Source organism: Lissotriton helveticus, chromosome 7, assembly GCF_964261635.1.
Source record: "Lissotriton helveticus chromosome 7, aLisHel1.1, whole genome shotgun sequence".
Classification (NCBI taxonomy): domain Eukaryota; kingdom Metazoa; phylum Chordata; class Amphibia; order Caudata; family Salamandridae; genus Lissotriton; species Lissotriton helveticus.
In genome coordinates this window covers 1,380,822,579-1,380,849,513 of record NC_136068.1, presented here as the reverse complement: position 1 = coordinate 1,380,849,513, position 26,935 = coordinate 1,380,822,579, and the positions used below count along the sequence as shown (strand labels likewise).

At 43.1% G+C, this 26,935-nt stretch overlaps 1 protein-coding gene across 1 annotated transcript in view; it reads left to right on the top strand.

The window, feature by feature from the left end:
- Positions 1-26,935, top strand: part of TRIM16 (tripartite motif containing 16) — a 146,116-nt gene that overhangs the window by 74,870 nt on the left and 44,311 nt on the right. The window contains exons 3-4 of the mRNA XM_078654695.1: positions 224-457; positions 998-1,169. Coding sequence (XP_078510821.1) covers positions 224-457; positions 998-1,169 — 406 coding nt within the window. The remainder of the gene's footprint in view (positions 1-223; positions 458-997; positions 1,170-26,935) is intronic.

The following is a 26,935-nucleotide window of genomic DNA, read 5'->3' as shown; positions in this document are numbered from 1 at the left end:
AACACTAACTTTTTGATGGCTCTGTCATTTCAGTCACACCAGGGCATAGTATGTTACATATTGGATGCCATGTGGCTCACCCTGAGCCAGGACTACAGCTTTTCTGAAGCACTGACTTGTTAAAACATTGAGAGATAACCCTAAGGACAAGTCTATCTCAGAAAACCATGGACACCTCTTCCAAATGGAATGAATGAGAAATGTGCTGTTTTTCCCCTTTCAGAACTCTGTGACTGATGCCAAATCAGCAATAAATGTACAGTTTGATGAGCTCCTGCAGGCCGTCAAGAAGGCCCACGGCCATGTTTTGGAATTTCTGGAGGACAAAGAGCGTGCCGCTGTCAATCAATCAAATGGCATAAAGATTTACTTGGAACAAAAGTGCAATGAACTGAAAAAGAGCAAGCTCAAAGCTGAGAAACTGGCCAAGCACAGGAACGAAATCTATTTCCTGCAGGTATGAGCATGTCTGAGATTGTGGAAACCTTTCAACAATGTTTCCTATATTTCAAATTAACTCCGTTTGGTTTTTAAATTAGGCCCCTCGGGAATAGTACAAGGTACTAGAACTTGTTTTTTTTCCTGCTTATTTTGGTGGTCTGAAGCTCTTTTGACACTGCATTAGCAACATGAAAAGCTACTACAGAGGTGCTCTCTTATGGACAGTCTATGGTGGCTTAGTGGTGAATCATCTTCCCTCTATTCTTTCTTCTTTCTCTACATCTGTGCACAACTACTCCAACGTTTGTATTGCAGGCTTATTGTCTTTAACATTTTGTAAATGAGCTTCTACACCCTGTGATTAGTTGTTTCCGTGTGCTCCCATGATTTGGTGTTACTCTTAGTCTCAGAGAGGTTGGTGCCCTTCCCTTTCCCAGAAAGTGTGCAGATCCAGTTACTCATCCCTGAAACTCCACCCACAGATTGCAACAGGATTCTTGTTAAGTCTGCGATGGTGCACCTGAAAGCAAAGTACTATGTGTTGTTATTCCCTTAGGAATATGTTGAATTCAAGAAAAGTACAAGCGATGACAGCCTACCAAGCGTTTACATTGGCCTGAAAGATAAACTCTCTGGAATCAGAAAAGTTGTGACAGAAATAACAGAACACTTTATCCAGAACCTCCAGAACTCCTACAAGGACAAGCTGCAGGAGTTTGCGAAAGAAGGTTAGTGTGTAGTGTTAGTGCATCTTTGGCTATCCTACTTTTATTGCTGCCACTTTTGGGCTTACTCAAGTTTTTGCATGAAGATTCATGTCACTTCAGACTTATAGCTCATTGTATGAATATCTGTTTAGTACTCATCCTTTACAGAGTTGCCATTAGACCGAGTTGATATTACACAGAGAGAATTAAGTACAACATCAAAGGGTACCATTTCCTCCTTTTGTCACTGGTGCACGGATTTATTTAAAAGGGGGAGATTTTATGTCGGTCGCTAACTCTTTTGTCATTCTAAATCTGTAGCAGTGGACTTCTCTCGGTAAGGGATTGGCTGTTTTTATCATTTGTGCAGGCTTGTTGTCCAACGATTATGTTGGTGCAATATCCATGCTGTGTATATAATTTGTGTGTGGAACAAAGTTCTTGACTCATATGAAACGATTTCAAAAGGCTTCTCTTGGGTATTACTAAGATGATTAGTCTGACGGATAGTCCATGATTCATGTATAGTGGTGTCATGTCTCCTGTCCATGGAAGTGGATGTATGGCGATGTCCATGGACCATTTAGGGGTAAAGAGTCATGGCTCATGTGGGGGTGGAGCTATATTTAGTCTGATGTGCACATTGTCAAAAGCAGGTTATGGCAATATCTATGATTTTATGGCCAATATCCATAGCCATATGGGGCAATATCCCCGGCTCATGTGTGATGCACAGTCCATGGCTTTCTGTGGGTAAAATATCTCTATCAGGCAATTCTCTCCGTCTTATGTGGAGGGGAATATTTAAGGCTCTTTTGGATAAATACCATAGCTTGTTTATACCGATGTACACAACATATGTGGGGCCAATATCCATTAATCATGAAGGACAATGTCCAGAAGGTCTAAGGATCATGTGATGTTAAAGTCTCAGGCTTATATAGGAGGAGCATTTTTGTCACTAATTTAGGAGTAACTGTCCTTGTCAGTGCTGTGATGATATCCATGCTCTATTTGGGGTAACATTATGTTGATTATGTTGCAAGTTCATTATGACATGAGTGCATTTTTGTTTTATTCTTGCTGGGACTAATTGGGGAATGTAATGATTAGGTATGATTTAAAACACTGTGGTGAACGTAATGATTGGTAGGACTTAAAACACCATGGTGAACGTAATGATTGGTAGGACTTAAAACACTGCGTTGAACGTAATGATTGGTAGGACTTAAAACACTGCGGTGAACGTAACGATTGGTATGACTTAAAACACCGTGGTGAACGTAATGATTGGTATTGAACGTAATGATTGGTATGACTTAAAACACCGTGGTGAACATAATGATTGGTATTGAACGTAATGATTGGTATGACTTAAAACACTGTGGTGAACGTAATGTTTGGTAGGACTTAAAACACTGTGTTAACGTAATGATCGGTAGGACTTGAAACACTGTGGTGAACGTAATGATTGGTATGACTTAAAACACCGTGGGGAACGTAACAATTGGTATGACTTAAAACACCATGGTGAACGTAATGATTGGTATGACTTAAAATACATTTTGCATGGAGTGAGGAAGATATCCCAAAAAAAACACCTTTTAACTTGGTCGTCTGAGTTTTTGCTATTTAGTAGTCCCATTGTGTATATATTTGTTTTGAACCCTTATTAGTGTACTCTAGATTTTTATATTGCTCGTATTTACTTGAGCCTATGTAATTGTACCTGCATTTACATGCTTATAGCCGAAATGGGCGGAGTATACATCCTCTTTGCTTTTAAACTGCCAGTTACTAATAAAAGGAATTTCACTTCATTGACGACAACACACATAGGAATAAAATATGACAAACCATCTACTATAATACACCCAATAGCAGCATAGATTTACCAATAGACAAGTGTGACATTGCAAATGCAGGATGCAGTAAACCAGTTGTGGTTATTATTCGATAATCCTCGTGAAAACATGCCCGGATGCTTGTGTCTGTGTTTGAAATTTCCGTACATAAATCCATAATTTGAGATAAGGAGCCCGTTTTAAGAATACATGAACCTGAAATGTAGTGTAACACGTCCAAGTACACCACCTGCACATAAAAAGTTAGTTTCAAGAAGAGTTTTGTATTTCTGTTCCATTAGCCGTGGCTGACGTGCACATTTTACCTTCATTTATTTTTAGTTAAATTTTCACATACCTTTGCTTTTAGTGAGTACTGTCAAATGTTTTTGTGAAGCGGGGTGCTCAGCAATTGTTTGGCTTCTTGACGCGGTCCTGCTCTCAGGAGCAGGCGGAGGTCTGGGATTTGTAGGTTTTCCTCGCAGAAGGCCTGCTCCATGCTTGGATCCATGTCTTGAGGGCGTCTTCCGAACTTCAGTTGCCCTAGAAGTTTATGCAGAATATTGTTCATTTCTGTGTCAGTATCCGTAAGGGGGGCGGAGCATTTGACATTCGTCCAACCTGGACGAGTGTGGGGTATGTCTTACCATTTCTCTGTGTGGATTACTGTAAGAGGCTAAAACTATTTGTCCCTTCCCCTATCTGCGGTACCGGTTTTCTGCTGTAGCTATTTTCTGTTGTTGAGGGACACCTACTAGGACCTCCCACAGGTGACAGGACTCGTGACACAATGAATTCTGTAATGCTTTACAAATGTACAGTAAACTGTCCTGATGGCTGTCCTACAAGTCTCAATGATAGAATCCATTGGGCTTTTGACCAGGAAGCTGTCATGCTTCTTGTTGATTTCCCCTGAATGCTTTCTGGCTGTGACAGTCACGCCCATAATAAGAGACAACAGTGGAGGCAGAGACGAGAAAGGAATGCCTTCTTGACCTCTCCCCATCTGATGCAAAAGAGAAAACCAAGATGGGCGTTACCAGAAAGGTACACACATTATCCCTTGCCTTTCGCTCTCTTGAATCTCATTAGAAAAGGTGCAAAAGCATACATTAGAATCCTGGGCCACCTTCATGAATATGGCATCCGCCACCCATGCTATTTCCACCGTTTTCCTTGACACAAACATCTGACAGAGAGCATTCTTCTCTAATGCAAACAGATCTAGCTTCGAATAACCCATCCTCAAATAGATTTCCTGAATACCTGGGAATCCAGACAAAAATCTTGAGAAACCCTCTGCTGAGCCTGTCTGAACCTCTATTTCACTGGTAAATATATAGATGTCAGAGAATAATTGTTGTGCTCTTTCAGCTAAAAAAAACACGTGTCAGAACTGCTAGTGATGTGCATCTCGTTCCCTCTGTCTGTTGAAATATGACTGGCAGTGGAGTTGTCCATCCTTATCACCACTGCTGCCCCTGAAAGGAAACATCAAAAGTGCCAACCTGATTCAGATTGACTATTGAAGTATTACTGTAACCTTCAGGAGACGTGTTTCTGCCAACTCCCTCGGCAGTGCATGGATAAACCAGTTGCCCAAATATTCATGGAAAGTCATCCCTTGACCATGCAGAAGTGCCACTAATGGTGCCAGAACTTTTGTCAACAGCCTCAAGTCTGAGTTCAACCCAAACTGCAGAACCCACAACTGAGTGTGCTGATTGCCCACTAAGAAACGTACAAACCTCTGATTTTTGTTTATCAGAATTTGCAGATGTGCATACTGTGAATACTATTTCGCTAGGTCCTCCTGTGCTTGCACTACAGATATGATCTTTTGTAAACAGTCCATTTTGAAGTGAATGATAGAAACCTCTTGCATGTTGTGCCAGTAATTGTATTTCTGTGACCTCCTTGGTGTGCCCCAGATCTCGTCTTGTGCCCGCATTGTTTTTGTGCCAGTATTTTGTTTGTGCCTCTAAGTCCGTCTCTCTCCCGCTGCTCCACCCCGCTCCCCGCTCCCTGCCGTTGCTCCCCCGCGGCCCCACCCCCGTTCCCTCCAGCATCACCGGACAGATCCCCTCCCCACTCACCACCCCGCTCCCGCCTCCCAGCTGCTCCTCCCTCGCTGCGCCCCCCCCCACTCTCCATTTATGGCAGAGTCCGCGCGTACGCGCAGCATCCACGCGCAGCGGGCGCACTGATTGTGCGCCGAAGGCGCGCCAAAGGCAAGCCCGTCTGTGCCCGTCCGCGCCTGGACCGCGCCCAGCGCCAGACCCCCTGGCCCCCGCAGAGGCCATCCCACCCGCCGGACTTACGCCGCCGCCACCCTCAGCGCCCACAACACCGGCAGACTCCCCGGCTGCCACCGAGCCGCCCCAGGACGCACCCACGGACCCTTCACCTGCCAATCCTGCAAGTTCTCCTGCATCCGGACCTACACTGCACCCGCACCCGCCAAGCAGAGCACCAACAACATCCACCTGAAGTGCATCCTGCTCAACACCCGCTCCGTCCACAGACACGCCGTGGAACTTTGGAACCTACTCGACACCACATCTCCGGACGTCGCCTTCCTCACGGAAACCTGGATGAACGCCTCCTCAGCGCCCGACATCGCCATCGCCATCCCGGACGGATAGAAGATCACCCGAAGGGACCGCGTCAACCAGACAGGAGGAGGCATCGCCATCGTCCACAAGAACACCATCCGCATCACGACCAGCTCCGACGACACCCTCACAGCCGCCGAACACCTTCACTTCCAGATACACACCGACCCCAAGACCACACTCAGAGGCACCCTCATCTACAGACCCCCAGGACCCCGCACACAATTCAGCGAAGCCATCACAGACTTCATCAGCCCACACGCCCTCCCCTCCGATGACTACATTCTCCTAGGAGACCTCAACTTCCACCTGGAGAACAACAACGACAACAACACCATCACCCTGCTGGACAACCTCGCCAACCTCGGACTCAAGCAACCCCCACCCACTACGCCGGACACACGCTCAACCCAATCTTCTCCTCCAGCAAGTACATCTCCTTCAGCCACTCCACTGGACAGACCACATCTGCGTCCACTTCAGCTTCAGAAAGACCACGACCCACCACCACCCGCAACAGGTTCCCCGCAGGAGCTGAAACAAGATCACCACCGACCAGCTCACCGCATCACTGAACCAGAACCCTCCCGACAGATCAACGGATCCCAACCAAGCAGCCAACAACCTCGCACAGTGGATCACCAACTGCGCTAACGACCTCGCACCCCTGAAAAACCATCACAGCAGGCCCGGAAGCAAGAAAGCCTCCTGGTTCAACGATGACCTCAAGAACTCCAAGAAGAGCTGCCGTACCCTCGAGAAAGCCTGGCGAAAAAACCCGACCACAGACAACATGACCGCCCTCAAGCACGCCACCCACAAACACCACCAGCTGATTCACACCACCAAGAAATCAGCATTCAAGGATCGACTAGACAACAACGCCCACACCAGCATGGAACTCTTCAGCATCGTCAAAGAGCTCTCCAACCCCAGCCCCGGCAACAACGACATCACTCCCTCACAAGACCTCTGCGACTCACTCGCCTCGTTCTTCCACAGCAAGATCGCAGACATACACAACAGCTTCGGCGATCAGACCACGCACCCAACCACAGAACCGACGCCCCCCACCACCACCCTCCGCGCCTGGACCCCGATCAGCACCGAAGACACCATCCGCACGATGAACACCATCCACTCCGGATCGCCAACCGACCCATGCCCCCACCACGTCTTCAACAAGGCCGACTCCGTCATCGCACCCCAACTCAGAGACATCATCAACTGCTCCTTCAACACTGCCACCTTCCCGGAGAGCTGGAAGCATGCCGAACTCAGCGCCCTCCTGAAGAAACCATCAGCAGACCCCACCGACCTCAAGAACTACCGCCCCATCTCGCTCCTCCCGTTCCCCGCCAAAGTCATCGAGAAGACCGTCAACAGTCAGATTGCCGCCTTCCTCGAGACTAACGGTTCCCTCGACCACTCACAGTCCGGCTTCCGAGCCAACCACAGCACCGAGACCGCCCTCATCGCAGCCACAGACGACATCCGAATCCTGCTCGACAACGGGGAAACAGCGGCCCTCAGCCTCCTCGACCTCTCCGCAGCGTTCGATACTGTCTACCACCGCACCCTAGTACAACGCCTCAGCAACGTCGGTATCCAAGAGAAGGCACTGGAGTGGATCATCTCGTTCCTCGCCGGAAGAACCCAGAGAGTCCGCCTCCCCCCGTTCCGATCCGAGGCCACCGAAGTCATCTGCGGCGTACCACCAGGATCATCACTCAGCCCCACCCTCTTCAACGTCTACATGAGCCCTCTCGCAGCCATGGCACGCCAACACAACCTCAACATCATCTCCTACGCCGACGACACCGAGCTGATCCTCTCCCTCACCAACGACCCTACCACCGCCAGAACCAACCTACACGAAGGGATGAAAGAAGTAGCCGAGTGGATGCAGAACAGCCGCCTGAAACTGAACTCAGACAAGATGGAAGTCCTCATCCTGGGATCATCACCCTCTGCCTGGGATGACTCCTGGTGGCCCCCGGCCCTAGGCCGCGCACCCAAACCATCTGACCATGCACGCAACCTGGGCTTCATCCTAGACTCCTCCCTCTCGATGACCAGACAAGTCAACGCCGTCTCATCATCGTGTTTTAACATCCTACGCATGCTCCGAAAGATCTTCCGATGGATCCCCACCGAAACCAGGAAGACGGTCACCCAAGCACTCGTCACCAGCCGACTGGACTACGGAAACACCCTCTACACCTGAACCACAGCCAAACTGCAGAAAAGACTCCAATGCATACAGAACGCCTTCGCACGACTCATCCTGGACATACTCCGACACAGCCACATTTCCGGACACCTGAAAGACCTGCACTGGCTCCCCGTCAGCAAGAGAATCACGTTCCGTCTCCTCACCCACGCACACAAGGCCCTCCACGACCTGGGCCCCAGGTACCTCAACAACCGCCTGACCTTCTACACTCCCACCCGCCAACTACGATCGACCAACCACGCCCTCGCCGCGGTTCCACGCATCCGAAGAGCCACCATGGGAGGAAGATCCTTCTCCTACCTGGCTGCCAAGACCTGGAACTCCCTCCGAATCCACCTCCGTCGTACCCAGGACCACTTCTCCTTCAGGAAGCAACTCAAGACCTGGCTGTTCGATCAGTAGCGGACCCCTCTCCCCCAAGCGCCTTGAGACCCTCTGGGTGAGTAGCGCGCTATACAAATTTCTTGATTGATTGATTGATTGATTGATTCAGCATTTTTAAGTCCAGCACTGAACACTAGCCCCCTGATGTCTTTTTCTCTAGAAAAAGTATAAATAGAACCACTGGTGTTGATCTTTTTGTGGAATTGAGGTGTTTGCCCTGTTCTCCAATAGCTCCCTTACACGTTTCCATGAAGCTTCCATTTTTCAGCAGTTCTTTAGGACCAGTGTAGGGTTGAAAACTTGACTTGGAGACGTAGAAGCAAAGATTCTATTGTATAACTATGTTGAATGATATTGTGCCTGTAGATGTTTTCCTGCACAATACAAATGTGTGGGCCCAATATATACTGGCTATAGCGAACAAGATAGCCCTGGGAGCCCCTATTCTGGCATAGTGGCAGGGTGCGGAGGTGGTCCCGGTGTACAATAAAGGGACAAGAGTTTGCATGCCAACTACAGGCCGATTAGTCTAATTGACTACAGAAGGTTTTTTCCGTATGGTCTTGACAAAAATTATGCATTGGGTGATAGCAATGATATAATAAGCCATCTGCTGGCAGGGTTCGGAACTAAGACCTCAACGATTGACCCTATCTTCCGTTTCGCTAATATTTATTGGAAGACTGTCTTGATCTCAAAAGGTGACCTTTATGTCACAGTTCTCGGTCTAAAATTGACTTTTGATCTTGTACCACGAGGCAAGCTGGTTACGACTCTAGGAGAAATGGTTGTCCTCTCCGATACATTATCTCTGCTGGTCAGATTACAGAAAAATAACTTTGCCAGGGTACGTTGGGGCTCCCAGGGACAACTGACTGGAAAAAAATCCCAGTATTGAAGGGTGTCCGCCAGGGATGTGTCCTGGCTCCCACAATATTTTCTTTATATGTGAATAGGCTCTATATGTGAATGGGCTGGCACAACATCTTTTAAATGTTGGGGCTGATGCTCCAAGTTTGACGAATGGTAAAGTGCCATTGCTGTTGTTTGCGGATGACACTCTGTTATTCTCAAAAACACCAAGTGGCCTCCATAAACTTCTGGCTAGCTTTAGTGAATTTTTGTGTACAGAGGAGCTTGCAGATTAATATTTACAAGACTAAATGTATGACCTTTAGCCACTGTAACAAATCGAAGGGAAAACTGTCCCTAGGCATAGAGCTTTTGGAACAGGCCGACTCTTTTTCCTACCTAGGGATTACATTTACATCTCACTTATCCTGGGGGCAACAAATTGACGTTGCTACACTAAAACACAAAGAAAGAGCTGGAGTTGTTTTAAAAGAACTGCATGATAGTTACACCAGGCCCATTGCCCCTGCCTGAAAATCTATGAAGCTAAGCCTTTGGGGGTTGCACTTTGTCGCTGTACGTTTGTGTCACTATCATAATTTCGGGCTTGATGTGGGTGAAAATGATGGCTGCTATTGCTGCTAATAATGCTAATCTTTCTTAAAAGTTTAATTTATTGTGCAGAATTGTATTATTGTTATGAATTTTAATTACATTTAATAGGTAATATTGTTTGTAATGGGTTTTGTTTTAAGTGAATTGTGATTGTTGCAAGAAATGGAATCAAATAAGTTATTTAATTTGACTACTTGTTAATACTGTGTTGTTGTGTGTATGTAACATATTTTATTTATTGTCTACTTTTATGGCAATGCCGAAATAAAGTTATTTATGATGATGATATTCAACGCCCATGCATCTGTTACATCTTTTCTGTGTTCAACAAAGTCTTGGCTACGTCCCTCTACCAGAACCTCCGAACCACTGCGCCTCAGCAGTCCAAAGTGCTGAGGTTTTTCATTTGACTACTACTGTCCGGGTTGATCTTCTTGAATTGTCAGCGTGATTGAAAAGCACCTTTTTTCCTTTGCTTGTTTTTGCGACTGCTGCACTGTAGAAGCTAAAGGCACACAAATGTAGAAGCTGACATGCGCGATGAAGACTTCCCTTTGTAAAGAAATGCATAATTTCGGTCTTCAAACACATTCATCACCATTGCATCCGTTTACCAAGGAGTTTCACTCCTGAAAATTGAATCTTTAATACAGCCATTTTCTCCGAGTTTTGTGCCTTCCAGTCTCTCAGCCAAATGTGCCTTCATGGCCAGATTACACCACCAGTCGCTAAGAATGAGGCTGTCAGACCATCATTGGTTCTAAAGGCTCCCACACAATCACAAGCTAATTCAGTGAGACATGTTGCCTGTTGTCCCATTTTAACCATCATCTCAGAAGAGTCTTCTCTCTCTCCTGCATGGATCCTACCAGACTGTCATAGTCTCTAACCAAACACTAGGCAGTGCATAGACAACAGCCCTTGGAGAAATGTATAGCCACGTTGCTCTTCTTCAAAGTAGACTCCAGGATTAGCGTTTCCTTAATCAGTTTCAGTCTATATGTTATAGACTGGCAGAATTTTTTAGCAGTTTGACTATTATGAAGTCAGGCAGCGGCTAAAATGTTGGCTTTCCTGTTTTGGTCTACCTGGGTTAGGAAAGAATGAACACGGAAACATAAAACGTAGAAACATAAAACAGCCGATGCAGAGAAGCTGCCACATCATAGAAGAAGAAAAAAGTATTTTATGATCCATTTGCTAGCTTGCAGCTCCATAAAACCTTTGCTCAAAAACAGTTTTATTGTTTTTGTTACTCTTTGTGTGCTCAGAGTAGCCTGAAATGACAGACCTTGGGCAAGGTTTGAATGATAAAAGAGACGTTGTCTTGATCGTTGACTTATACTGAAACTGCCTAGACAGCCCTATGAGGAAAAACTGAAAAAGTGGTAGGCTGGAGAACTGTTTTTCTAGAGAGTACTGACAGGGCAGGACTCTGAAAACCAGGTCACACTGGGGCAGAGTCAACCACTTACATATCACCGTCGACCCTTACCCTAACGGATATGCCTGATGAAAAATTTACTTTTGCACTTGTAAGTCAATCCACCTCTTATGGACCGCTGCAGAAAGCTTACTAAACGCTTTCATAGCTAACTAAAACAAGCACTGGCAAAGCCAGTAGGGTGCACCAATGAGAGATCTTTTGACTTTGTCATTTACTATTGTTTTTTTACACGTAGCGCGAGTTGCTGTGCAACATGGCTTTAAGGAACAAAAAGCGCAGTGTCGCAGCCAGAGTTGCCCACATCATAGAGCTTTTTTTTTTCTTTCAGCCATGTTGCACAGCAACCTATGCAGCTGTGCAATATGTCTTAAAACAGCACGGGGGCTTGGAGGACGAGCAACACGAGGTTGGGAACAAAGAATTGATATTGAAATAGATGGAAAGGAGGCAGGGAGTTAAACCGAATTGACAGCATAAGGATTAAAGAAAACAAACAGTGGTAGGAGGCTGGGGGAAACAGACAGCAGGAGGAGGGCGGGGATGGAGTATCAGAAGGGACAGTGGGAAGAGGGCGCGGCATTGAGAAACATTACAACAGCGGGAGGAAGGGGGGGTTAGTTAAACAGAACGGATTGCAGGATGGGGGCTGGTGAATCGGGAAACGGAATGGACAGCAGAAGGAAGAGGAGAGAACCTGCAAACACAGTACAAAATAAAATAAAAAGGTATGCAGGACGCTGTGGCCAGTGGAGGAACACTGGCCGTAGACAGGAAGCTGTACTTGGCTGGCCCGTGCTCCATGACAGGGACACTCAGAGAAGCCCCAGGAGGAAGCTGAGGGCAAGTATGAGGCTCTGACCAATAAGAAGCAAGGAAACGAGAATAACGTCAGCGCCAACCTATATAATGAAGTAATGATAAATAATGGATGGGCTAGGCCCGTTTTAAGATATTTGTTTTTAGTTTACAAGAGAGTTTGGAAGACAGCTCAAGCGAAACCTAAAAATAGCATCACAAAAAATATTGTAAGGCAGCAGTTGACTGCAAAAGCAGTCCTTAAACTCCTATTCCTTCCTTGAAGCGACAGATCCTAGTGCAACTTGTTATTGGCACACTTCTTTGCGGCATGCATACAAGCAGTGGGTTTGTAAACCAGTTAGACAAGCTTTCGAATATCTGATGGGAACAATGGAAATATGTCGAACATTTGTCTTGGAAATGTATGGCAATGAATGCCAAATGCACAAACAAAATAAAATGTGCAGTATTTCCAATAACCCACTACAGAACTAATACAAGTAATGTTTGTTTTTTATTTAGTACTGGTCAGTATTCCTGTTGGAGTCATTGCTGGGGTGCCTGAAGGGATGCCAAAATATGTTGTACACCAAAGTAAGGCATTGGGTTGGGCCTTGTTCATCACATAAGAATATCTCAATTCTGAAAGAGAAAATCTTGTTGTTTTTGCTCTATGTGTCCTCAAGCCAGATGTATGAAACATTTTAATGGTTACAAATGCTCCGATTCTGCATTTTCGACAGTTAGAATGCTTTTGCCCTCTTGAGGATTCGGAAAAGGTTTTCCGACTTCCAAATATGTCCTGTCCAAATACTTAATTAGTAATCTTGTTGCAAAACATTTACATGTTACCGACCCATAAGTTATGTTCAATAATCCATTTGCAAAACAGAAGGGATCCACTTAAGACTCCTTCCCCTTTGTGAATTTCTTTTTAAAATGGGATCACTGTTAACTCTCAATCAAACAAAAAATAAATGTTTCTTTCTAAATACCGCCCTATTCCCTTATAGGAAAAAGGGCTGCATTTAGAAGAAAAATACTATATTAAAAAGTAATTACAGGCAAAGTTATCTGCTGACCCCAGCAGACCACCAACTCTGTAGTGGTCCCCAATTAGAGTGAGCCAGAATCTATGATCTAGCCCATGAATATTAATGAGGCATGTTGGATTGCAACCCACACCAAATCGGAATTTTCTGAACTAACACATAAACAAATTATTTACTAGTTGCAAAAATACTGTTGCAAATTATGAGAAGTGTTTTGCAAGGAGCAGTAAATAGTACTCCAGGCCCCTTTTCCCCATGTCTTTTTTTGAGGAACATAGAGAACATGCTTTCTGTTGTGACGTAGAGTACACTGTATGGTTCTGGATGGGGAGTTGTGCAGCTATGCTATGCTCTTTTTTTTCTTTTTTATCCGGTTGTTTCTCCGTAAATGAACTCTGCAATCAATACATGCTGCTGAGGGCTTCCCTGTTAACTGAACATGACACCTCAAAAGTAGGCTTCAAATTTGAGAGGAGACCCAGAGTTTCTACTATCCTACTTGCCTGGGTTAAAAAAAAAAAACGTACTGTATTGTCCTGTCTCTCTCTCACAGCGTCTCTCCTCCGTGTCCGTGACAAATTTGAAGTACGAGGCACCCAGGCTCATTTTAGCTAATCACAACGCTTCAGTGCAGTGTTATGAGTGGTCTGAGCACTGTGGTTCCACGCTTAGCCAGGGGATTGGGACCTGGGCATGTTCTCCACCCAGGATGTAATGCAGCATTTCCGCCTAATAATCCAGAACTAATCCACCTTGATTTACTCGCCGAAAAGCGCATCAACGCCTCATATGGGGTTGTAAGTGCTATATAAATTCATAATTACAATTACTACTCACTTCACAACTTTTTCAGATTAAGTTTGTGAACACTCACCAGGGCCTTAGCTGTAGACATAAGAATGTGTGCGATTCATCATCTGAAATTAGCAGTTCTGCGAATGGGCAACAATAGACAAGGTATCATGCGGATTTACTAATCTTAAAACTAGCAGGGTTCACAAGGTTTTGTTGAAGATAAAGATGCATGTTTTCTTCTTTGAAATGTTCTTTTTTTTTTACCATAAACAAGAAGCATTACAAATATTTTCATACAGGATTGATAAAAAGCAATCAATCACTTGCAAATTGTAGTCCAGCAATAATATACAGTGGCCCTCTTAAAGGATAGCTGCTAAAAAGTGTTGTTTAGTGATTCATGCAGCAAAGATTATCCTTCACCGACCACCAGTATGCAGGAAAGAATCAAGCAGTCAACATGCATAACAACCAATCGAGCACAGCGAAGAAGCATGTGATAAGTGCCCCAAACGGAGAACTGTAAAGTAGATAAAAACAGCGTTTTTTGGCTTTCTTTTTTAAATGTAGTAATCTTTGTGAACTTGACCACGTTTTCAAAGTTTGAAAAAAAGCAAGAGACAGGACTATAAGTAAGAGACAAATCTGCAAAATCCTACTTTGGGCACAATTCTCTCATAAGAACATTTTTGTGATAAAATGATCCAGGAAATACCTTCTGTGTAGGACATTTCTCCTGTCAGGGAAGTTGAGTGAAGGTGAGAATCTCATCAAATGCTGGACACTACTGGAAGCGACAACTTTGAAACTTTGCCGATCCCTAGAAATAGGACAGCATCAGGCTGTGCTAAAACATTTTTAAGATGGACTACCCCTATTTATCAGTCTAATTCTGCCTTGCAACCTGGTTTGAGCTCAGAGTAACCAAACTCCCTATCTCCTTTAAAATAACATAATTGCACTGTTGCAGTGCTCATTAGGCTGACACCCCTTGAACTTACAAAGCGATCTCCTAGTAAAGTCCTCAAAGATTTTTCCCCATTGGTCGTATGGGCCTTTGTTGATGTGAAGCACTGTAAGGGAGAAGACATCAGCAATACATTTCTAACTTGTAAAGCCAATGTTACTCCAAATAAGGACCAAGAGGGCTTTTATTTTGGATTACCAATCAAGTCAGTATATAAGCAAACCAATAATAAGTTCAATAGGTACAGCAATACAGCATATACGCTGAATTATTTCAGTAGGTTGAGGCTCAATAAAATGAGATACTGGATTGTGATAGCCACAACTACAAAGCAACAAATTAAAGCAAGCAGTTGTTCCGTAAATAAACTTCCCTTCTATCTTCTGAATTAAGCACCAGAATATCTATCCAGGGTTTCTATTAAGGGAGCATAGAAGATCTCAGCATGATTAGACTTCAGTGGAAGTCTAAAAAATAGGAAATAAGTGTTTAGCTTAAAGCTTCACACTTGCAAGAAGAAGGTTAGCAGAGATGTTTGTACCTCTCTAAGTCTAAAAGGGAATGTCTGCCTTCTAACTGTGAGAACACCAGTTTAAAAGTAACAGGAGATTCAAAAGCAGCCTTATCTCCTTTCATACCACCAGGAACCAACCAAATCTTACTTAAGTGCATCTACAAAATCCGGTCCGTTTCCCATCGCATTGAAACTTGAACTGTCGTTCTCAACCTTGAACATCTCTCCGTCCTGGAACGTGATGAACGATTAGTTCTCCATGTTGGGGTGCAGGAAATCAATTGTCTGAGTTCAGATACTCCCAGTTGGTGGGTATGAACATGAAATTCCTTATACCATGTAATATTCTTTAATTGTCATTTTGGAGATATTAGTTTGTAAATCTAACCTTGTGGTACATTCACCGTTGTCTCATATTAATAAAACCATCCACAATTTTGGTTTAAGACAGAATTCAAGTCATTGAATGAAAAGAAGGCAAACTGATTACAAGATGCTATATCAGCAAATACTTGGATTTGTGATTTTTTATAAGCCTAATATATCTAAAATCTGATGCTTTTTGTCGTCGCTGACCATTATCAGTGGGTTGGGATTTTATATCTCAGTCCTTGGTGATGACGTCCAACGCATGAAAACACAGCATCCTTATCAGGAGTCCAATGTCAGGCATCTGGATTTCTAAAAGGTGTTCTCGGTTGTGTTTCAACCCACCCCAAATCTTCCACCTCATCTGTACCTTAAACAACCATCTTCTGTGAGCCAAGTCTCATGAACAAGAGTCAAGCCTAGTTTGTGGACATTTTCAATAACAACGAAATGCTCTCTGCACATGGCAGTATTGGAGAAGACTGTACTATGCCAATTGAAGGATATATCGAAAAAGAAATGTAACATCCTTGAAGCCCAGGAAGTACACTTTTGATTTCATTCAGCCTGTAATTCAGGCAGTGAACAATGTCCATAGATGTTACAGCAAATTAACCAACTATGGTAAATACAAAAATGTTCTTTGTGGCCATGGGTATAGTCCTTTTTGTCAAGTAGAGGTCCAACTAAGTTTGCTTTACTGAGAAGCTCAGCTTTGTTGTACAGGGTACAATAGAACTCTCCTTTCCCCAACATAGAACTTTTATAAGGATTTAAACCTCTCCTAAATCCTGAAATATTCTAGTTACAGGAGTAAAATACCTCTTAGTCTGCATAAAACAATTGGAGCAGGTATTTCCCTTTCTCAGTCCTTGAATTTCCCCTCAGGAACTGTACCTGTAAACAACAGTGATTTGACACACATGCAAAACATCTTTTCAGTGAGAATTTTCAGGGGTAGGGCCACAGCCATGTCCAATCACAATTGTGATATAAAATATGACACATGTGGCAAGGGATTACAATTGAGCTGGGGTTAGGGTGTAGGAGTTCTTAAACCCAAAAAATGCACTTGCCTTAAAAAGTCACCCAAGCCCATCTCATTACACAATATTGACATTATATTGGTCTGTGCGATGCATGTTAATATTTCTGCATTGTTACAGTTATAAAAGAAGGTTGCTTTTGGAAAATGTTTCTATAGTTGGTTCACTTTCAAATAGAAAGGTTTCGACTGGATCTTGATAAATCTAAAAATAGTTTGTTAGCTACCATAAGATTCCCAATGACTTTGCAATATACAGCTCTCTAGTTTATTTGTTGCTCTAACTCGTGACTCAGCGATGCATGAGTCACTCGCACTGACAGAGACTTGTCCAGTCGCCCCACCCCAGAAACTCCATCTGTGATTCAGCTGTTCCTACAAGTGCCTTATTTGGCCAGGCATCCAGCCAAATTCTAAAAGTTTTGTGCCTTAATCTTGGCACGGAGATCTTCAATGTTTTGTGTGGTGAGCTCTTTTATTGAACCAACCAAAAGTGTTATATCTTAATAATAACATGTTATGCCTTTAAATATCTCATGTTGTTATGACATGCTCACTGGATTCTAGAATGGAGAATCCAGGGGGCAGAGAAGAAATGTACTGTTGCTGAAGGAGTTAGTCCTTGGTTGCCTCTGGGGTTGAGTTACTGAATAAATCTTAATTTATTCTAAAAACCTCTGCACGTCAAGTCATTTCAGTGGCCACGAGGATGGGATCGATTTGAAGACCTGCAACAACAATTTTATGAAGATTTGTCTCTGTGAAGATTCAACCTCAACCCCTAAGGCTGATAATTTTAAACTGGCAAGGTACCTTTTGAACTATTTTTTGTTTTCAAGCAGATTTGCTAAAATCGTATTGTTTTTGGAGCAAAAAAAAAGAAGATTTTGAGTTTGCTGTGATCGTTATGAATGTCATCGAGTAATACAATTTTTGATCGTTGTGAATGTCATCGAATAACACAAATTCTGTGATTAACTTTGATTGCCCTCTTCTTAAAGAAGCTTCAGATCGCTGTTAACATTTTACTTTTAACTAATCTTGATCGTTACCTCAAAATCGTTGTCGTGTTTATTGCGGATACATCAGTCGAGTACACGCGCTGTGTTGATTTTCAACTTGTCAGCCTCACGCGTATCCTGGTATTCTGGTAACACGCGTCACAAGGCTTGATCAACTTCTGCATCATCGCGTCTTCACGTTTCTTTTGACGCACGGCGGCCATCTTCAATCTCCATGACAACGGTACACAATAATGAATGCCGGCAAATCGTATGATTGCAATTTCATTCCCGTTGTGGAAAACCTCAGCGTTTGAAGATTTTTAAACGATAAATACGGAATTACAGCGGCATAAACAATCACAGAATAAAAATAAAGCTCCAAACATCGATTTTTTTTTTACAACCATCGTTTTATTAACTAATTCAGCAATCGTCTACAATACAAGTACAGCATACAGTGAAATTGATAAAGTAAAGTGAATTTGAACCATACTATTCAAAGTACTGCATACAGCAATTTGATAAAGGGAAGTGGATTTGAACTATTACAACATATGCAACCTGACAGCGGTGACTACTTTATTTATTTTGGGCTGATTTTTTTTCTACAGTGAATAGTGAATGTTTTAAGGCTAAATAACTAATTTACTTAAATCGCTATGGATGTTACCTCTTCTGTTGCAGCTCCTCCTAAATTTCTACAGAGTCCTGGCCCTCCTTCTATGAATTGGGAGGATTGGTCTGAATCGTTTGAAACTTACTTAGAAGCTATTGGGGGGATGTATTTTTACCATCTAGGAAATTAGCTTTATTAAAACACAATTTAGGAGTAGAAGGTAAGAAAGTTTTAAAAACTCTACCTGTGATAAATCGAGTAGTTTCCACTGTTGTTGACACTGTTGATGAAAGTAGTGAAACTAGTGAAACCAGTTCTAATGACTCATCCGTAGACGTTTATTCTGAAGCCGTAAAAGCTTTAGAAGAAAACTATGGGAAAACAAACTAGCATTGTTGTAGAAAGGCATAAATTCTTCTCAAGAGCCCAGTTACAAGGAGAAAATGTTCAACAATATGTAGCTTGTTTGAGAACATTAGCTATTACCTGTAAATTTAAAGATTTACATGAAGAAATAATTCGAGATCAGTTTATTAATAGAATAAAAAACATCAAAATTCAAGAACGCTTACTCGAGCTTAAAAATCCTTCGTTACAGAAAACTCTTGACACTGCTAGGAAAATGGAAAACACTTCTCATTATGTTAAAGAATTAAGTTCCATGCAACTGAAGGAGAAAGATGAATCTAGTGGTGTTCGTGTAATAAGCAATAGCAAAAAGAAAACTGATTTTAGAACTGATAACAAAGATGTGAAATTTAATAGCAACAAGAACAAAAGCAATTTCAACAAGCGTATTTGTTTTATATGTGGTAGTCAAAAACACACTGCAGATTTTAATAAATGCCCTGCTGCTAGAGTTACTTGTATCAAATGCAAAAAGATAGGTCATTTTGCTAAGTGGTGCAGAACTGGTGATAATAGCAATTGGAAACGTTCTGTCAATTTTGTTGAACCTCAAAGTGATAGTGAGGATGATGTAAGTGAAAACAATGATACATAAATTGAAGTAATGGTTATACATGATGATTCAATATGTGAGATTTCTGAAGATTATCAACCTCCTAAATGTAATGTATTGATAAACAAGGACAACATGGCACTGTGGGCAGATTCGTGTTCACCATACACTATTATAGATAAATATATGTGGGAAAATGGAAGCAAACCAACTTTAATATACTCGGATGTACATCCTAAAGGTTATTGTGGTGTGAAATTACCCATGCTAGGATATTTTGATGCACAGTTATCATTTAAAGCAATTCTCCCATCAGTTCTGGTGTTGGGCGATTTTAATTTTTGGCCCAACGATCCGGCCGAAAGCCCTTTATCCAAAGAATTCACTGATCTTATGACCAGCCTTAATTTTATTCCCCATGTTCACAGCCCTACCCACGTGCATGGCCATTTACTCGATCAGATTTGGACCTTGAACATCCCCACCACCCCCCCTACCATTTCCCCTTGTTCCTGGTCGGACCATTTTTTAATTTCCTTCTCCCTTGCCTTAGCTCCAGCGACCAAACCCCCCCTTCCCAAGAACACCTGGGTTAGGAAATGGGGCAAGGCAGATATGCCATCTTTCTGCTCATCCTTACTCAACTCCTGCCCCGACCTCTCTGGCCTCGCCGTCCCGGTTCAAATGGCCACTATTGACAGCTGGCTAACCCAGGCAGGCGATGACTTCGCCCCTCTGAGGCGGATCACGGTCAAGCGGGCCCATGCTGCTAACCGTTGGTTCACCTCCGAGCTTAAGGAGAAGAAACTTGCCGCACGCAGAGCAGAGCGTGCATGGAGAAGAGATTACTGTCCCGCCAAAAAAATCACCTATCTCTCTGTGCTCAAGGCATATAAGCAAGGCATCCTCGACGCCAAGACCCTGTTTTATTCTGACAGGATACTGGCAGCAGAATCTCAAACCAAAGAGATCTTTACTACGGTATACGAGCTTGCCTCATCTAATAGAGTTACGGCCTCGATTCCCCCTTCCCAATCGCTTTGCGACTCACTCAATGATTTTTTCGTTGACAAGGTCGCAAAGATTAAGGCCAACATTCCCCCCCCTTCCCTCACATTCACCAACCCCTCCCCACCTGTTGTCACTTCAAAACTCACTTTCATTCCCCCCCTCACTGAGGTCACGTTTCCTCCCTTACTACATAAGATAAAGTCAGGCTCCCCCCTAGACTTTGCCCCAGCTCATATTTTGAAAGAAATCTTCCTAAACTGTCCTACCCCCCCCTCACTCTCTTGAATGATTCACTCAGCAATGGAGTGGTCCCCACTGCTCACAAATTTGCGGCTGTTATCCCCATCCTTAAAAAGCCCGGTGCCGACCCTTCATCCCCCTCTAATTACCGTCCTATCTCCCTTCTGCCCTACTTGGGCAAGGTTCTAGAAACCCATGTCACTAGCACCCTGAGCACCTATGTGGAAGCCAACCACTGCCTCTCTCCCCGGCAGGCGGGTTTTCGCCCCCTCCACTCCACAGAGAAGGTGGTGACCTCAGTGATGGACTGCCTACGCGAGGGCATTGATACCAACCGTCCACAGGCCCTCATCCTTTTAGATCTGTCCGCCGCTTTTGACACGGTGGACCATTCCACCCTCCTCACCCGTGTCAGAGCGGCGGGCATAGAGGGCCTGGCCCTCGCCTGGCTCGAGTCCTTCCTGAGCGATAGGGCTCAGGCGGTCCACCTAGCTGGTTTCACTGCTGCCCCTCGCAGGGTCGTATGCGGAGTCCCCCAAGGTTCCTCACTTTCTCCCCTCTTGTTTAACTTATACATTTACCCTCTTATTTTTTTGTTACAGCAGCTTGAGGTCACGGTGTTTAACTACGCCGATGACCTCCAGCTAATTTTTGACCTTTCCCATTCCTCCTCATCCCTGAACGTTCAATCCGTTATGCTGGTCATCCAAGATTGGATGAACTGCAACCACCTCAAACTCAATCCGGACAAGACGGAATTAGTCCTGACCGGAGGTGGTTGCAGTCCGTGGTCCCATTCCCACTGGCCTCCCTCACTTGGTGCTCCTCCTACCCCCGTCCCTAAGGTAAAAACCCTTGGCATTTTTTTAAACTCTTCACTCTCCGTCCATTCACAGGTTAATTCAGTTGTTTCCTCCAGTTTTTTTTCCCTTAGAATCATTAGGAAGATCTCTCGCTTCTTCTCCCTGCCCGCTCTCAAAATCATAGTGATGGCTATGGTGCTCTCGCGCCTCGATTATGGCAACATCATCTATAACGGCGCCCCAGCCTATGCCATTCGCCGCCTGCAGCTAGTGCAGAACCAGGCCGCCCGCCTGATTCATGGCCTGCCCAAATTCCATCGCGTTACTCCTCTGCTGCAGGCCCTGCACTGGCTGCCGGTGAAAGAACGAGCCTTGTTCAAGCTTGGCTGCACCACCTTTCAGGCCAAAATGGGCACCGCTCCGGAGTTCATTTGCTCCGCCATCAAGCCCTACATGCCGGGCAGAGAGCTCCGTTCCTCTCATCAGGCCTTGTTAGCTACCCCTCGTTTCAGAAAGAAAAAGGCAGGCGGAACAAAATTCGCAGTTCTCGCTCCTGCGTTCTGGAACTCTCTCCCGATGGAACTCCGTGGGACACCCTCCTACACTGAGTTCCGGGAAGGTCTAAAAACTCTGCTATTTTCCCGAGCTTATAACGTCTAGACCCCTTCTGCTCCCGCTGGCCTCTCTGCAATCCAAAAGCGCCAAGAAACCGCGTGGTAAAAGTGCGCTATAGAAATGTTTTTAAATTCAAATTCAAATTAAAGGGAGATCTTGTATGAGTCCAGTTTATGTAGTTGAACAAGGACGTGCCTTATTAGGATGTGTGGTCAAATTTGAACACAAAATTATTCTCAAGTCTGATAGCATTCCGGCAGTTCATAAAGTAAGAAATGTACCGTTTGCTTTACGTGGTTTATTAAAAGAGGAGTTAAATAGGTTGTGTGATGCTAAAGTAATCGAGCCTATTGAAGCCTCTGATTGGCTTAGTCCTATTGTTTTGGCTCGAAAACCCAATGGAAAAATTAGGATGTGTGTGGACCTGAGAGACCTAAACAGAAATATCTGGGTTGACCGTTATCCTCTTCCACACATAAATGAAATGATATCTAGCATCAAAGAGGCCATGTATTTCTCATCAATTGATCTGTCCAATGCTTATCATCAGATCAAATTACATACGGAATCCAGACATTTGACATCATTTATCACTCCTGAGGGTGCCTTCCAATATTTAAGAATGCCATTCGGATTAGCATCTGCATCTTCAGTTTTTCAAAGAGTCATGTGCAGCATTTTGAAGGATGAAAAACATGTGCGAATATTCCAAGATGACGTTATAATTTGGGGTAGAGATCTACCCACTCATGATAAAAATGTGCATAATGTTCTTCTTAAACTTCAAGATGCTGGTTTGACTGTGTGTGGTGAGAAATGTAAATTTGGTGTGAAACAAATTGATTATCTTGGACATACTATTTCTAATGAGGGAGTTAAACCAAAAATTAAATTGTTGGATGCTGTTGAAAAAGTACCGCATCCAATTAATAAAGAGCAGTTACGTTATTTTTTAGGACTTGCGGAATACTATTCTAAATTTGTTCCTAATTTTGCCGACAAGGTACATGAATTGAGGTTATTGATGAAAAAGGGCGCTTCTTTTGTTTGGTCCACATGTTGTCAACAGGCTTTTGACAATATTAAAAAAGATATCACCAAGGCAGTTGCTCTAAAGCCTTATGATCCTAGCCATACCTCTATCATTGTTGTTGACTCAAGTGCATATGGTCTAGGTGCTGTCCTTATGCAAAGGGACAGTGATGGCATTGAACAAATCATTGCCTTTGCTTCTCGCACACTTAAGGGTGCTGAACCTTCTTATTCTGTGATTGAAAAAGAGGCTTTAGCATGTTGGTGGGGTGTGGATCACTTTAAAACATGCATTTGGGGAACAGAATTTGAATTGTGGACAGATCATAGACCTCTCATTGACATCTTTACTACAAAAGGCGCCTCTAGGGCCACACCCAGAATAGCGAAATGGTCATACAGACTACAAGAGTACAATTTTCAAATAAAATATGTACCAGGTCACAAAAATATCAATGCAGATTGTTTGCCGCGTCTTCCTTTGTCTTGTGACATGAATAGTGTAGTAGAAGACAAAGATGAATGGTTAGTAGCCAGCATTGAAGAAGCATGCAATAATGCATTGGATGAACAAAAATGGATTCAAGCTGTAGCCAAAGATGATGTGTTTCAGCATATAATCAATAAGTTACATGTAGGTGTAGATTCCTCATCTTTGAACAAGATTGATCTTGCTGACTATAAAATGGTTTGGTCAGAATTATCACATGTTGATGGCATTCTTAGAAGAGGTGATAGATTGGTTGTACCTTCTATGTTAAAGGAAAGGATGTTGGGTTTATGGCACGAAGGACATAGTGGCATGACCAGCATGAAAAGGAGAGCTAGAAATGATTTTTGGTGGATTGGTATGGACAAAGATATAGAAAGATGTGTTCGTAATTGCTTGGCGTGTATGTGCAGTGATAAATCTCACAAATCTCAGGAAACTACCATATCTGCAACCTCTTTTCCTGATAAACCTTGGGACAAAGTTGCTATTGATATTTGTGGTCCTTTCCATGTAAAGGGGATTGAAGATAAATATGCTATTGTGTTAATGGATTTTCATTCCAAATGGCCTGAAGTTGCTTTTATAAAAGATATCAAGGCTTCCAACATAATTGATTTTTGTGAAGGAATTTTTCGCAGGGAGGGGTACCCTAGTGTGATCTTATCAGATAATGGTCCACAGTTTGTGGCAGATGAATTTAATGTCTATCTTAAGATGGTGGGTGTGAAACATATCACCACTTCTGTGTATAATCCAAGAGAAAATGGATTAGTAGAGAGATTTAACCGAGTATTGAAAGAATGCATTCAACTAGCCTTCAACAATGATGATAACTGTAAAAATGCTGTCAAAGACATGTTATGGAGTTACAGAAATACTCCTCATACCGCCACTGGAATGTCTCCTTTTTCCTTATTAAAGGGACGAGTGGCGGGATCTAAGGTAAAACCTTCTTGGATGTCCAAATATAGTAGCGTGAGGATTTTGGACAGTAAGGATGTTGTGAGTAAAGTACAAGAGTATAAAAAAAAATATGTTCAGAATCATAATGCCAAGGTTAAGACATCCCCAAGATCGTTTAAAGTTGGTGAGTGGGTACGCACACAGCAGATGGGGAACAAAAAATCTGGTTCTTCTAAATGGTCTAAACCAAAGCAAATTGTTCATACTGTTGGGAACATTGTTAAATTGGATGATGGTAAGCAATGGAATGTGAGAAGTGTAACAAAATGCAATGTTTTGGAACATAAGCAGTGTGAGAGTCAGGAAAATATCAATATAGTACCTGCTTCTTCAAAATCTTTAAATATTGCATCAAATGATGGTGTAAAGGGAAGATGTATTCGTCCTAAAATCAAACCAATATGGATGAAAGACTATAAATGTTCTTGATTGTGTACTTTATTTGGAACATTGAATAGTGTTCTTATTATTTTTTTATTCTTTGTGTAGTAATTTTATAGGAAAGAGGATATGTTGTATATTTTATCAATTTTCTTTTAATTCAAAAATGGTATATTTTATCAATTTTCTTTTAATCAAAAACGTCATTTTATTTCATTTGTATTATATAAGAAGGGAGATATGTTATATCTTAATAATAACATGTTATGCCTTTAAATATCTCATGTTGTTATGACATGCTCACTGGATTCTAGAATGGAGAATCCAGGGGTCAGAGAAGAAATGTACAGTTGCTGAAGGAGTTAGTCCTTGGTTGCCTCTGGGGTTGAGTTACTGAATAAATCTTAATTTATTCTAAAAACCTCTGCATGTCAAGTCATTTAAAAAAAAGTATTACTATCTCTTTTTTTAAAAGAAGCTAGGCTACATTGCCATCTATTTCACATCTGTTTTTGGTCCATGAAACGGCATTACGGTGGTGCACAGCAGGCTTCTTGACAAACTCTGATGGCATACGGCTGATTTGTCATTGCTCTTATTTCTATTTCAAAATTATCTGAGCATAGTGTCATTTCATAAATCTGTCATAGGAATTTTAACTTGCCACAGTTTCATGGTGAAGGTAAGAGCTTGTAGCATTTCATACAGTCCTATGAATGTAATGCAGTCGGCTCTTGGGAATGTCCTAGATGGCTTGTTTTAACTCTGTGATCGGGGATATGTTTATTCACAAATGTTCTTCAATATCTCAACAGGTGAGGTAACCAATTCCATCTAAAGTAGCTCTGTTATCACCATATCGCACACCTCCTGTGAGTGCTTCGCCTACTGGCAAAAAACATAGGTTGAGATTACCCTTCCTTTTCATCTGAGTGTTGCCAGATTCTTCACCCATATATCTCAGAGTGCTTTTGTACTTTCTTATAATATAAAACTGTGTCTTTTGTTTCACTCCTAAGATAAGATTCAACAGTACATAAAAATATGATTTATTGTACAGACTTTACATTTTGTACTGTTCATTATGTGGCTGTGACTTGCGCAGAGGTGAGTCGAGCAGGGTGAGGAGAGCAGGTTTAAAAATAAAAAAACGTACGTGATGCTGCTTCTGCCGCCTTGCACCTCAGTTCTCTGATGCTTCTTGGGTCTCTCTAGCCCCTGGGCCAGCATCAGAGACACCCTGTGCAATCCCCGCTCTGCTCTCGAGCACGAGAGCAGCGTTGGGATTGGCCTGAGCGTACTGCTTTGACGCTCTGCTCAAGACAGGGAGTCTGTGCTGTTTCTTTAACCCAGCTTTTCAATACAGCCCAGTTGAAGACACCTAAGTGCGCAAATGTGTTTGACTAGCCTGAGAATGCCGGCCAAACACAAATGCGCACTTACAGTGCAAGAACCAGTCCCCCCCCTCTTCCCCCTCTCCCATGGCCCCAGCCCCTTCCCTCCTTGCACACGCTGGCTAAGCCAGCAGGTGAAAAATAAAACGATAGTAAAATATCGTTTTATTTTCCTTCTGCTGGCTCTGCGGCAGTGGGCCGATGCTCCTCCACAATTGCGGAGAAGGCGCCACTGTTTACCAACTGAGTTTATATACCTTTTTATCATACATAAACCAGTTGAAATCGTCTCTTACACTCTCTCTATTCGCCTTGAAATACCTCTGGATTGATGCAATGCAAAACAAGTCCACCTCTTAATCGTCTCGATTCCGAATTTCTGGTATAGCACAGCATTTTGATCAGATCAAGCGAGGGAAGGAAAAATAGGGAACAGCAGGGAAGGAGACCTAGGGACAAGAGAGAGAGAATCATGAAATACACCATACACACATTACCTAAGCAATGCCAATGAGAGTTATCTGGAAATCTTTCAGAACACTATACCTGTAACAAAAAATATTGTAGACTCTGTCCCTCAGAGAATCCTTGAAAGTACAGAACATAGCATCTGTTCAGACCTTTAGAGATTTTGTACTGTAGCAACTAGAAATTAATGGTATACAGTTTTTTGTTTTTCAGCTTAGGTTGACCTCACCATAAGAAACAACTCCTATTGGCACCACCATGTAGTACCTAACC